The 13,598-nt window shown below is 45.5% G+C and overlaps 1 protein-coding gene across 4 annotated transcripts in view; it reads right to left on the bottom strand.

Annotated features, from left to right (window-relative positions):
- The window catches only part of CSPP1 (centrosome and spindle pole associated protein 1), a 1,841,309-nt gene that overhangs the window by 633,752 nt on the left and 1,193,959 nt on the right, over positions 1–13,598 (bottom strand). For all 4 annotated transcript variants that reach the window (XM_069621145.1, XM_069621146.1, XM_069621148.1 and 1 more), the window contains one exon: positions 12,346–12,495. In XM_069621145.1, the coding sequence (XP_069477246.1) occupies positions 12,346–12,495 (150 nt within the window). The remainder of the gene's footprint in view (positions 1–12,345; positions 12,496–13,598) is intronic.

Genomic DNA, 13,598 nt, shown 5'->3' with positions numbered 1-13,598 from the left:
GGTATTTTTTGCCAAAACTTGATTCTAAAATGGCGTTTGTGTTCTCTTCTGTGACTCCAACCCAAGTCGAGCCCTTTGTTCCACTTTTTGGCGGGCTTCTCCACAGAAGCCCTCCAAAGTGGTGCCACTGTGTCTGGGGTACTTAGGAGGGGTGGAGGGAAATATAGGCACCCTGGACTGAGTTGCCTAGGCAACTCAAGTCGCACTCCATCCTGATTGGCCCAAGTGGTGAGCCGGCCGGCTCACCACTTAGCATGTTTGAGTGACAGCTAGGCTGGGTGAATGGGGGCTTGCTGCATAAAAGCAAGGCTTTGGGGACTGGAACTTCAGAAGTCGCCACAGGACCTACGAATCCGACGAGGGGGAAGCTGAGCCGACCTGCCACGACACCACCACCGGTGGAGCCCTACTGGACTGCCTCACCACTTTTCCCAACGACAGAGGAGATCTCCCGCCGGAGAGTCTTCTTCCTTTGACTGGTGGGGATAACCAGTTTCACCGTCTTTTCGCTTTCCTGACATACCTCGTGGCCGCCTTGCCCGTGCCAAGCACCCTGGCAACCAGGATACCCCGTTTTACCACGACCGCGAAACCAAGGTACCATCTTTAACCGGAAAACTCTGCGGCTGGTTTCTTCCCTGGCAGTGCAACGACCTTCATTTTTCCTCCAAGTCGAGATCTTCTTTTCCCCTGGACGACGACGCAACTTGCACCCACTACCAGGAACAACTGCCACCGCTGGAGGATCCTTCCCACTTAAGGTACTGTGTCCCGCCTGACTTCCCTTGCTACCGACTGTACGGGGTAGATTTAGCCCCCGGCTTTCGAACCTGAGTTAGCCTGGGACACCCTGGCTAAACTTTTCTAAGCCTCTCTAAACTATTTTCGAACCCTCTGCAAGACTTTCTAAGCCTAGTGTAACTGTGTGATCTTGGGCGTGTTTGTGCTCTGCTCCCTCTAAGAGTGGGCCCTGCTCACCAGTGACTTTTTGCTCTCTGCCTTGCTAACAGTGTTTCTGAATCGTAGAGTGGTGTACCTCTTCTTCCAGCTCTGTCTTTCCCCCCCCCCTTTCTCACAAACTTATTAGAGTGCAATCTAGTTAAGCGCTCACCTCTGTATGAAAATAAGTGGTGTTTTACTGTGATTTATCTGATAGGGAAAAAGGGGTGTATATATTACAATAGTAACTGTGTTTAGAATATTTTACAATAAGAGTGCTGGAGTGTTTCAACTGTGTGTTTTTAAATAAATAATTATATATTTTGATACCAAAGCTCTGGTCAGTGTTTGCTTGTGTTATTGTATCTGAGTGCCTATTGAGTATACTTTGCATAATGCCTAACTCTTTTTGATGGAAGTCTGACTGCTCAGCCACAGCTACCAGGTAAATCTGGGTGGTGCAGACTGCTACCAAGTGGGTTTACTGCCAACACCTGTAGTCTTAAATCTTTTGCAGTAGTCCCTAAGGGAACTGCACAGGTTTCTGCCTAACAACAACATAAGGAGCCAAGATAAAAACATGGAGAGAAAGCCACAGCCAAGAAGGCAGAACGGGAAACTATCAGGTGACACGAGAATCTTTTAGCCACCCTTAGTCATTTGTATTTGGGGCAGTGTCAGGTAGAGTTAGGTTAAGGACTGAGCACATTTACTTTGGACTTTTTGAACATAGACAATCACCTTTAGTTATTTTAGTAAGGCAGAGAAACCCCTCTAGCAGTCGGGAGAGATAGGCCTTTGCTTTATGATTTTATTAAACAAAAGTCAACATGTCCAGAGTGTGTCCAACACCTTCTTGAGACCCTTCACAATACGTGGGAGCTAACCAGGGCAACTATGGACAGGACTCCTTTATGGTTTCTGACCTGTACCAGTTTCCGCAATTTTCTGGAAGTGAGTACCAACCGCATTCTCCCTTCCAATTCAAAGAGGAACCTAAAAGTGCTCGATGTTCAGAACGCTGGGGAGAATGCTCAGTGGAGGAGGGAGCGCAGACATGCAGAGCCGTGCAGAAGAGGAGTCCTGCATGGAATAGATGCTGAGGTGGGTGGAGACCGCAGATGGGGCAGAAGACACTGCAGCTTCGACAAAGGCAGAGTCCCCAAGGCTGCAGGGATGCTGAGGTAGGAAACACCACCCCCACTGAGGGAGAGACACACTGGTGTCCAGAATTTCTGGCACCATGTCTTCCAGCAGGGGAAAGCCACTAGGAGCCACAGTCCATGTCAAATAGGAGAGAGAGAAAGACAGAGCTGTCAGGGCTAAAGAAGTCTGTAGCCCCGGAGCAACTAACTGAAGAACCACCACAAGAAGGGGCCAAGTTAACCAAAGTACCAAATTGGCTCAAGAAACCTATAGCCCAGAAGGGGCAAACCGAGGAATCAGCCCGGGAAGGGGCCAACAAAACCGAAGCACCAGCAGGGCTAGAGAGGCCCGTAGCCCATGAGGGGCATATCAAGAGCCATACAGGGCTAACAGAAGCACTGAGTCTCAGAGAAACCCAAAGCTGATCGATTTGTTCACAGAGAGGTGAACAAATCGGAGAACCATACAGGAGGGAAAGATGCCTTTAGCCCATCCAATGCTGGAAGGTGGGTCTGCCCTGCGAAGAACAAGAGAATCTGAATTGGGCTGAAGAAGCTTGCCGATTATCCAAGGCCATCTCATGAAGCGAACCAAGGAGGTTTCGGGAGCAAGTATAATTGGAATAGCGAGCATCTCAGGTAAAGTTGCCTTATCACTGGACACTAGATAAAAACCCCACCACGAGACTATTTTGAGAGAATTTAAGACATTTTCTTTTGAAGAAATCACAACCTTTTCTTTTAAATTTGACACTTTTTTTTAAACGTTATTTAACATTTAAGGCAAACAAATGGTGCAAACAAATAGCACACACATGAGATACAGAGCAGTGGACCAGCTCGCATGAAGTGGGCAAAAGAGACATAAAATATTAACAAATCTGCGCCTTGACTATACAGTGTTCCACAGGGAAATAAAGAAAAAGTTTTGCAGCACCCATTCACCCTGAATTAACCAACACTCGCAAGGTATTTTCGCAGTGGAGTCCAGATGTATTTGGGTCTGCACTTCAAATTCACTGAGGCAGTGTAGTCTTCTTCTCTATCCAAAGTGTAAATAAGGGCATACAACCACTCATCATGAGTCAGGGCTCTTTTTGATTTCCAATAGCGTAGTAAACATTTTTTAGCAACTATGCAGTCTATGTAAAACGATCGTCTAGCAACCACCGACACCTTGCCTATATCCCTAAGCGTGTGGCAACGCTTTCCCAAAAACAAACTATACCCATGCAATTTCAGAACATATGAATTGTATTTGCAGCAGAGCTGCACATTTCATGCATTCATCTGAGGCACCCAATGGGAATTTAGCTGTTTTTGTCGGAGTATAGTGCAACTGGTTAACAGTTTAAATTGGATCAGTCTACACCGCTCACATATTGACACCCCTTTTGAAAGCGCAAGAGACATTTTCTTTTTGCTTTGAGAAAACCCATTCCCTTGAACTCCCAGAGACTTTAAGCATCATGGGTGAGAAAGCCTTAACTAAGCATTAGCTTAGGATTCTTTCCTATCTTTTTTATTCCCACAGCATTAGGTTTGTCATAAGCGAGCATAGGATTTGGACAGAGGACTGGACCTGGTTTTGTGAGACATCCTGACAGGCACTGTAAGGGTGTAGAAGTCAGACCGACACATTAGAGGTATAGTTTTGGTTATAGACTTATTTAACACAATAAGAGGGCTGGCAAATGCCTTTCTTTCCCTAACACTAAGAGGGGCTTCCCTGCTTCGAAATAGTCTAAGGAGTCTATCAAAGTCCAAATAATATCTGTCCAACGTCATGTCCAAAACCTACTTCTAGCCCTCAGACTAAGAACTAAAACTAAAGTGAAAGGATTTTCTTCTTTAAAGTCCAACTCCCAACACAAAGTTCCAAAAAATTGACAAAGTTCCAAAAAATGCACAAAGTTCCAAAAAATGCACAAAGTTCCACAAAATGCACAAAGTTCCACAAAATGCACAAAGTTCCACAAAATGCACAAAGTTCCACAAAATGCACAAAGTTCCAATCCACTTTTGATGGTTCCACAAGATAGGTCTCCAGTTGAAGTGGACAACCTTCCCTTCAAAAAGGTTGTCGATTCCCTTTTAACAATAAAATTCCAAAATGATATACAAAACAAACTTCAAATTGTCAAGAAAGTCTTTCCCTTCTTTACTTTTGTTTCCCAGGTCACAAAAAGGTCAGAGGAAATGTTTTGTTTACCCTGGTTTCTCCTCTTCTTTTTTGGACTACTTTCTTGTGGACAGAAACCTCAGAGATTGCTTCCCTTCAACTAGTTTCCGTCTTCCTGTATTCACAGTCAACCTGGGTACTCCTCTTCCAGGCACTTTAATCACGGTAATGGTCGCTTCCCTTTTCTCTTCAACCCAGTTAATGGTTTCACTCTTCAACCAGGTTCTGGGACTATGAAAATGAAGAATTGACATGTGATGAGTCTTCGACTCACCTGCTTCATGTATATATTTTTAAAGTAGACTTGGTTTACTCGCCTCGTCTTGTCAAGTACTAGGGTTGGGGAATTTTCCTTCAAACACAGTCACCCTGGTTTATCCTTTATCAGGCACTGTGACATATGAAGATGGATAACTGACTTGTGGGTGCAAATCCCAGACGTGCCTGTTTTCTGCAAATTTTCTTTCTGGTAAACTCGGTTCACTCGACTGCCAATTATTACCATATGTGACTTTATTTTGTAAAGTCTATGTATGTGGGTCCCAGACTCTGTTCTCTGAGTATTTCTTGCCCCTCTTCCTTTACCACCACCTCGTCAGGTCCCAGGAGCCTTTTTGCCCACTTATCTAACTTGTTTCTGCTTTCGAAGGCATCCGCTCCGTCTGTTGCTCTGTATAGCAATCTCGAGACGGCTAGTGTTCAGCTGCTCTTTAGAAGTCTGCGGCAGCTCTGCCCGTCCAGTCTACTTGGGTGTAGCTTCCTCTCTCTCAGAACCGGCTTGGTGTTTCGTTCTCCTTCTCAGGATCGGCTTTGGCGTTCCGGCTCGCATCCTGGAGCTCGCAATGTCTCCCAGCTACAAGGCACCGGCTATTGCCGTTCCTCTGGGGAGAACTGACCGCCATATGCAGTCCTCCTTCCCTTTTTATTGTCCTATTGAAATTATCTGTGATAGTCTGGACTGTTCACCTTGGTCCTGTGGGTTGTTCTTCATAACTCTGCACATCCTCCTCGTCCTAGTATTGATATCTTTCTCCATATGCTCAGTCACCCGCTCCTTCGTCCCATTGGTATGTTATTCCATAGTAGTGGTGCGCTACAAAAGTGTTCACGTCTTCTCCTCCTTACACTTCTTGTTTTCTTGCCCATCAATGTTGTGGTTTCTTATGGCACATATGCCTCTGGAGATGGTAAGTCTTTCAACCAGGTATGAGGGTGCTTTTTAGCCACTACTTTGTAGGTGACGGAGACTATCTTGAAATTGGAGAGGCAGTCATTGCATCTCCAAGTGGATAGATATATCACAATTCTTTGAGCCTTTGATAAGTGGGATCTCCGACTAATCCCTTGGTACCGACACTTCTCCCCAGGAGGGAGACCCCTATCCATGGGGCCAGGGAGGGGAGGGCCCCTACCTGATAGCCCCGTGGGGGTGGTACTCCGCAGGAGGATCCAATGGGAGGGGACCCCCTCTGCAGGAGAAGCGAAGACTATCAAGGGAGAATGCAGTACATCAACCACCATTCTTTCCTACATTATGCACAACACAGGTAGTGCCCAAGCATCCCCACACTCTCGATCGCCTCTTTCTTCTGTTAGTTACTTCATGCATAGTAACCCTGTCTATCTGACAGACAATATGACGAGGAAGAGTGAGGGAAGAATGAGAATGGATGGCTCCAAAAGTACTGGCACGAAGAACAAGGCAATGAATAGCCCTATGTAGAACCAAGGCAAACATACTAGCCATGACGCCAGGCGAGATCTTAGCTGTTACGCTCACCTGGTGTCTGCGGGGACGTTGGGGCACGGTTGGAGCCCTCCCTGGACTTGGCTCCCCTGGATCGGTTTTCTCCCCCAGCTGCTGCAATGTCGACTGCTCTGGTTGCTGGTACTGCCTCTGAGGGAATACGGGAGGCAATGAGAATGGTGTGGTGTTATCGTGATTTCCCTCGACACCTTTGTTCCAGAATGAGATGAGCAAGCGTTTGCCCATGCAAGCTCACCTGATTTCTCGTAAGGATGAGCTCTCCGCCCTGCTTCTCATTAGCAGGGGCACCTTGGATGGACCTAGTTGCTCCACTGGTCCATGGATGTGGCGGCCCAGGCTGGCTGTGACCAACAACTTGGAAGGTAAGTGTTCTTAATGATTATTGTCCGTATTCTTATGCAATGTCTTTTTGCCGTGATTATAGTTTGTGATTCTTGCAATATCTTTTCTATCCCCTATAGGTGTGAAGATGGCTGCTCGGAGTAGCTGTGTTTTGAGCAAAGATGCTCCAGAGGATAGCAAAGCTTCCAAATAGATGGTAAGTTGGCTTTAAGGGTAGAACGCAGGGCTAAGGTGTTGCGCGGCCAAGCGCAAGTTATTTGTGCAGTTTCTAACCTTGTGTGTTCTTTTCTCTTGCAGGGAAGGCCTGGTGGCATCAAGCCAGAAGCCGCTGTTCGAAGGCCTGTCTGCGGTTGCAGGATGGATGACTCCGAGAAGATGATGGATGGAAGATAAGCTCCATCGTAGCTGGATGTCCGGAACAGGTGAGGATGCGCTCCAACTCCAATGACTATGGAGATCGGGTAAGATGCAATGCGCTCTCCGCGATGGTGTAACTGGAGCCAGGTAAAATGTGCTCTCCGCGATGATGGAGCTGGAGCCGGGTAAAATGCGCTCTCCGCGATGATGGAGCTGGAGCCGGGTAAAACGTGCTCTCCGCGATGGTGTAGCTGGAGCCCAGAGGATGCGCGTCGAGGTGATGAGCTGGAAAACAGGTAAGAACTCTGCAGGCGGCAGTAAGCGTTACACTGCAGAAAGCAGACTAACGCGAAGCGCCAATAGTCGGGAGGGTTGGCCTTAAATAGGCTGGCCCCGGCCCCTCCCTTTGGCCCCGTCTTGTGGCTCCACCTTGCTACTCCCATAGGTTCTTGCACGTGCTCCCCAATGTTCTCCTATGGCCACGCCCGATCTGGATGCATGTGCCTTAGGCATAAAATGTGCAAAGCACACTTTTGCATGAGCCTGGTGCCAGAGGCGCCAGGACTGGGTCCATTTGGACCCTGTAGGTGGTAAAAACAAGGGCCTTTGTCCAGTGGCCATGACAGCAGCCCTCGAGGGACATTGAGATGGCCGTCTCGACGCACAGCACCCTCTGCCGACGAGAACAATTATTCTGAAGTAGCTAAAGCTGGAAATGAAGATATCAAAGATGAGGAATATGTGGGAGACACAATCCATTTGAAATACCAGACTTGAATTGGGGAACGCTGAGCAGCCATATACAGAAAGCCGGTGAGCCCAGTAAAAGGGTTGGGATGCTGAAACACTGCCAGGCAGTGTCACGAACGACCTAGGTTGCGGGACTGGGGCCTGGGACCCTTAACACAAACTAGGGAAACCAGATGGAAACACTGCATATTGATCCATGATGAAAAGGTCTACCGAATATTAGTAAAACAAGCTGAATGAACAGATGAAAAATACCAAACAGTGATTAATGATAATATGAGCAGTACCGATACCAATTGTTGAAAATAAATAAGCGTTTCTAAACAAATACACACAATTCTTGACAGGAGAGTATGCCAGGTAAAATCAAGTATTAGAAAAGATCTAGACATGTCCTGGCAGGAGAGTACACCATGCAAAGCAACCTTTAAGAAAAGCAGTGAACGAGATTATATCCAAGACCTAGCAGGAGAGTATACCAGGTGAAGTGCAAGTCTGGGACCTGCCCCAAATTGTGAAACAGTAAAAAGGAGAATTCTAAGGAGGATTCATACCCTTAGGATTGCAACCTACTTTAATTGTGAAGAGAAACCTGGGGAAGGAAGTCATTTCCCAGGAGTAGATTGCAGAATCCAAAGGAGAGAGTTATCCTTTTGAACTTTAAGAATTCTGATTATTCTTAGTTTGAACTTTTTGGTATTGGTAAAAGGAACCCGGAGAAGGGAGTCATCCCCTGGAACTGTGAACATTGGCTATTTGGAACTTTTTGGTTTGGATTTATACCTTTTGTGTTGGATTGGAACATTTGCAAACTTTTGAAAATAAGAAACAATATCCTTTGCACCTTAGTTTTAGAGTGAGAGGACCAGAATAGGATATCGGACATAGTACTTATTGTATTTGTATTTATTTTTATTTATATAGCGCCTTACTCCAAGGCGCTTTACAGTTTAACAACAAGAATACACAAAACGTAGAACACTAGAAGCAAACAATATACATGAATTAGACCAAAAAACACTATGTAGAACAATTTGTATGTGAGAAGGGGAGAGGGATGGGGATGGAAGGGTGAGGGGGAGAGATTAGGGAGTAAATTACATAGTCGGAAGAGAGATCATAGGGAGGAAGGGGGAGAGTGGATAGAGCTACAATGGGGATAATAGAGAGAGAGAAAGAAAGGGAGAGCGAGAATAGGGTGTCAGGGGGGAATTAAGGAGTGATTTCAAGGAGGAACGGAATGAAGAATAGGTGGGGATGGAGCAGATGGAAAGAGGCAGGGAGTTCCAGTGTAAAGGGGCAAGGAGCGGAAACGAGAAGAGGCACAAGGGGGAGGGGGAACAAAGTAAGAAGAGATCAGCGGAGCGAAGGGAGCGAGAAGGAGTGTGGAATGAGAGGAGAGAGTAGAGATACGGAAGGGCAAGGTCATGGAGAGATTTAAAGACAAGACAAAGGAAGTGAAACTTAAGTTGGGAGTGGAAAGGAAGCCAGCCTAGGTTGGAAAGTGAGTAAGAGATGGAGTCAAGGGGAGAGAGAAGGCAAAGGGCGCGGATAGCAGAATGGTAGATGGATTTGAGGGGGGCAAGGTGTGAGGCAGGGAGACCAAGGAAGAGGGAAGAACAATAGAAGAGGCGAGAGAAGATGAGGGAGGAGATTAAAAGTTTGGTAGCATGAAAGGTGAGAAAGGAACAGACTTTATGGATGTTAAAGAGGTGGTAGCGACATGCACGAGAAGTAAGGGATTTATGATGGGAAAAAGAGGGAAGGATCGAGGTAAATGCGAGCATGGGTGGAAATGGGAAAATTAGAAGGGGGAAAATTAATGCAAGGAGTGGGAATGCGGGGAGGAAGTTAAAAGTGTGTTAAGAGAAACATAGTGAGATGACATCCAGTTTTTAATGGCGGTAAGACAGGAAGAGAGCTTTAGATGTAGATCAGGGGTAAAGGAAGAGAAGGAGAGATATAGCCGGGTGTCATCAGCGTTGAAATGGTGAGAGATCCCGAAGGAAGAGATGATAGGGGCAAGGAGTGAAGTGTAATGAGAGAATAGGAAGGGACCCAGGACAGAAGGGGAACACCATGGTCCAAAGGGAAGGTAGGGGAGGGTCGACCACCCCATGAGACAGCAAAGGAATGTTGGGAGAGGTAAGAGGAGAGCCAGTTAATGACAGAACCTTTGAAGCCAAAGGAGGAAATAGTATTGATAAGTAAAGGATGATCGACAGTATCGAAAGCAGCAGAGAGGTCAAGGAGCATGAGAATTGAGGATTGCTTAGAGTAGGGAGCGGTGAGGAGGGAGTTAAGGACATAGGTGAGAGTGATCTCAGTGGAGTGTTTAGGGAAGAAGCCAGATTGAGAAGGGGGAAGGAGAGAGCGGTTAGTGACAAAGGTTGAGAGCTGAGAGTAGGCCAAGTGTTCGAGTATTTTAGAGAGGAAAGGTAGAAGTGAGATCAAACGAAAGTTGAAAGCAAGAAGGGGATTAGTAGAAGGTTTCTTCAGAATAGGGATAATAATAGCGTGTATTCTTACTTTGGGACATTTTGACAAAAGGACAGACCCAGTCGTTTTAGTTGAGGTAGGGAAACAACTCCTAGATCAGGGATAGTGAGACATTTTCCACCCCACATTTCATTTAACAAAAGTTTGTAACCAAAATAATGAGTCCTCTGTGTTCACGTATCATTCCTGGCTCCTCACAAAGGATATTCCCCCATCACTCAAAAAACTGCCCAAAAATCATCCCGAAGGAGGGAGTCACCCTTCTGGAGTCAGGGTGTAGCCTATTTTATAGTTTTCTTTTAGAATGTAAGGGACGGAAATAGGTTTGGGACATAGGACAGTGGACTATTTGTTTTTAACGGACATTCTGACACCATCCATGTTTGAGGCAGGGAAACCCCTCTTAGTTATAGGGATAAAGGTCTACCTTATTTTCTGTTAAATAAATGTTTATACCAACAAGTACACCATATTTGTGTCCAACGTCTACTTCTACAACCTTACAGACCTCTTGCACTTATCTGACTTGTTAGTAATGACTGGTTCCAGAACTGCTGGGAACGACATTTGGATCGGGGGTCACTGTGGCAGTGATTGTGCAAAAGGGAGAAGGAGAAGCTGACCTGGTCTCTAACTTTAAAGAGCATAGTATAGATTATGGTAAATGCCTGAGCAACTCATGCCCAGGCCCTTGCGATGCATACATTCATATGTAGCAGAGATGTTGATGTCATGATCCATGCGCAGGCACCAAATGACGTGAGGGTGCTGATTTGAGACTAATATCTGCCTCTTCTATACATGCAATGCTTATACTTAAGAGATCTTTGGGAGTGACATTGAAAAAATAATGTCTTTTAAAAACAAAGTGGCAAGATAATGTAGCCGCATCTGTGGCATGCCGATCAAAAAGAGCAAAGTATGGGAACACACACACAGACACACAGACAAATAGGGGCTCATTAGGAGTTCCTCGGTCTGGAAATAATGCTGGTAAAAATGACTAATTCCGGCACAGGAATATTTATTCGGGACCGGGTAAACACAAGTTGGCTGGTGGGGGCAGTGAACTACTGGTAGGCCTGACCTGCTGGGAGTTCAGGCCCCTACCGGTACATTAATGCCAGAATCACTGGCACCGGTACTACTGGTGCCATAGGTCCTATGGGGCTCCAAGGAAGGAACTTACCAGCATCTCTGCCACCAGTAATACTAGGATATCAGGCAGCGGAAACGTGAATGCAGTTTTGCAGGTATCCCTCCGGAATAACCAGCTGGATACCGGCAAAACTGTAATGCGAGCCATAGTCTTGTCCACCGCCAGTGGTTATGTTATCTTGATTTATACCACACCAATAAAAGTCACTCTGCAGCTAAACACAGTTTTCCGTTTTCCGTTTTCCAGAGCCAATCTGCACATGGAGCTGTTTTTAAAGATCAGTTTGTGGGTGGCAAGATACCCATTCAGACTAAACATTCTGCTTCCGGCTTTGGTATGCATTCCTTACATATTTCAAAAAAGGTAGCAGGTGCACCTTTCCAGAAAGAACATGGCATGATAACCTGTTCTGAGATGAGAGTTTGCAGCACACGCTTTTTGCTCGCTGTACCTTTCACAGATGGGAAATAACCATTTGCATATCAGTCTTTGTCCCGCCCACATGGGCAGTCCAGCACCGAAATGCTATGGCAATTCCTCTCTGAACAAGAGTACCAACAGCAACCCCATACACGTGTTTCAGCCTTGTTGGGCCTCATCAGTGAGGTGAAGCTGTGCCTCTCTGAGCACAGTCAGCAGGGAGTCCACGTCTGGTCCGTTATTGAATCCCACCAACTAATTTCTTAAATGTCTGCTTTGCCGACATTGAAGTAATTCTGAACATAAAATGTCACCAGTGTAGCATCATGTGAGAACCAAGGGGGTGATGCAAAGGGTACTAGCAATACATTACTTTCAATAATTACTGAGGCAAACTAATTTACTTAACATATGGCTCCAAAATCACATTTTGTGTTAAGCGTGCAACAGTAGCTTGAAATACCTTGGCCGTCACAATCTCAGAGGCACAAGCTTTGTTGCAAGAGTTAAGATTAGTGCCCATAGTACGCCAAATACTAAGCTGCCTGAACGTTCAAATCATGAACAAAGATGTGCACTGTGTTTGGGACAAAATCATTAGTTGACCTATTGTATGTGTTTATGCTAGTGCCTGATGATCCACATCTGTGCTACACAGATATTTGACCTCAAGAAGCAAATATAATTTTCTCCAGGACACAGCCACACAAACTATTGCCCTGAAGAGCCAAACTAAAAGTGCACTGAAGATTAATATCTAGGACAAATGGGTTTCGGACTGTACCTCGTCCTCCTTTTTTTTCTTGTTTGTTATCTCCTCTTCGTATTCTTTTTGGATTTTTTCCCGTTGTTCAGCTATTCGTCTTTCCTCTTTTTCTTCTTCAAGTCTAATCTTCTCTCGCTCCTCCTCATCTTTGCGCCTCTTTTCCTCAATCTATGAAAAAATAGCACAACATCATGAACAATTCAGAATACCAGTTAATTTAAAGCACCTTAACAGCTACTGCCCGAAGAATTCACGACTCATTCTATTGTCAAAATTAATAATTTAGCCCACAGAAAAACTGACACCTAAATAAGAAAACAAGCACTGTCTACAAAGGAGCGGCAAGCTACTTATAAAACCTCAGATAGATGGTAAATATCCCAATATGAGTAATGCCATCACAAATGCAATAGAAAGCATCTGCTCATATAAATTCATTGTACCTTGTGAAGATGTAGCCTAGAATCTGTAATCTATGCAACCACAGTTCAAATGAACAATCAGAAACCTGAGAAGCATATCTTGGATCAGTGTTGGCATTGTGTGGAAAGACAATTGGTCTAGGACAGACTGCCTCCAGAAAAATATGCTGGTGGCAGCATTCCCAATTACAATACTTGTCATTGAAATTCTAAGCCTTATGGAGAAAAGTTGAATGGGCCTGGAATCACTGAAATGTCATGCTCTTGAAAGCCAACCCAGCTAAAGCTACCATATCTACAAGAGAAGTGTGGTAAGTTGGTTTAATATGTCCAACATTACAATAGGTTTCCCTGGCCTTCAACCTCATAAGGCCATCTGTACAGAAGAACAAGTTACTTATCCATAGTAAGTTTCTTTCGACTCAATGTTCCTCCCACGTATTCCTTATCTTTGGTATTTCCTAATATCTAGCTTGCTGCTTCAGAATTTTTGTTTGCCCAGTAGAGGGCGCTGTGCGTCGATGCCTGTCCAGTCAATATCCCTTGGAGGCCTCTGTGCCGCTGTCAACATCACAGGTATAAGTAGCAAGCGCAGCGTCCGTTGCACAGTTCCGTTTTGAAGACCGAAGCATTGTCATGAGTTAGACGGTTACTACCCTTGAGGAAGCGCAGACTGTACCCACAAGGGAAGTTTTACTGCGGGGAAGGATTGGAGGGGCGATGAGGAATACGTAGGAGGAACATCCAGTAGAAAAAAAAGGTTACCATGGGTATGTAACTTGTTCTTCGAATGGATTGTGTCCTCACACTTATTCCTCGTCTTTGATGCTCTCCCAAAGCAGCAATATA

The sequence above is a fragment of the Ambystoma mexicanum genome, chromosome 5q, assembly GCF_040938575.1.
Source record: "Ambystoma mexicanum isolate Mex_15411 chromosome 5q, UKY_AmexF1_1, whole genome shotgun sequence".
NCBI classification, from domain to species: Eukaryota; Metazoa; Chordata; class Amphibia; order Caudata; family Ambystomatidae; genus Ambystoma; species Ambystoma mexicanum.
The sequence above is the reverse complement of the archived record's forward strand: the minus strand, read 5'-3'. Positions and strand labels throughout refer to the sequence as shown.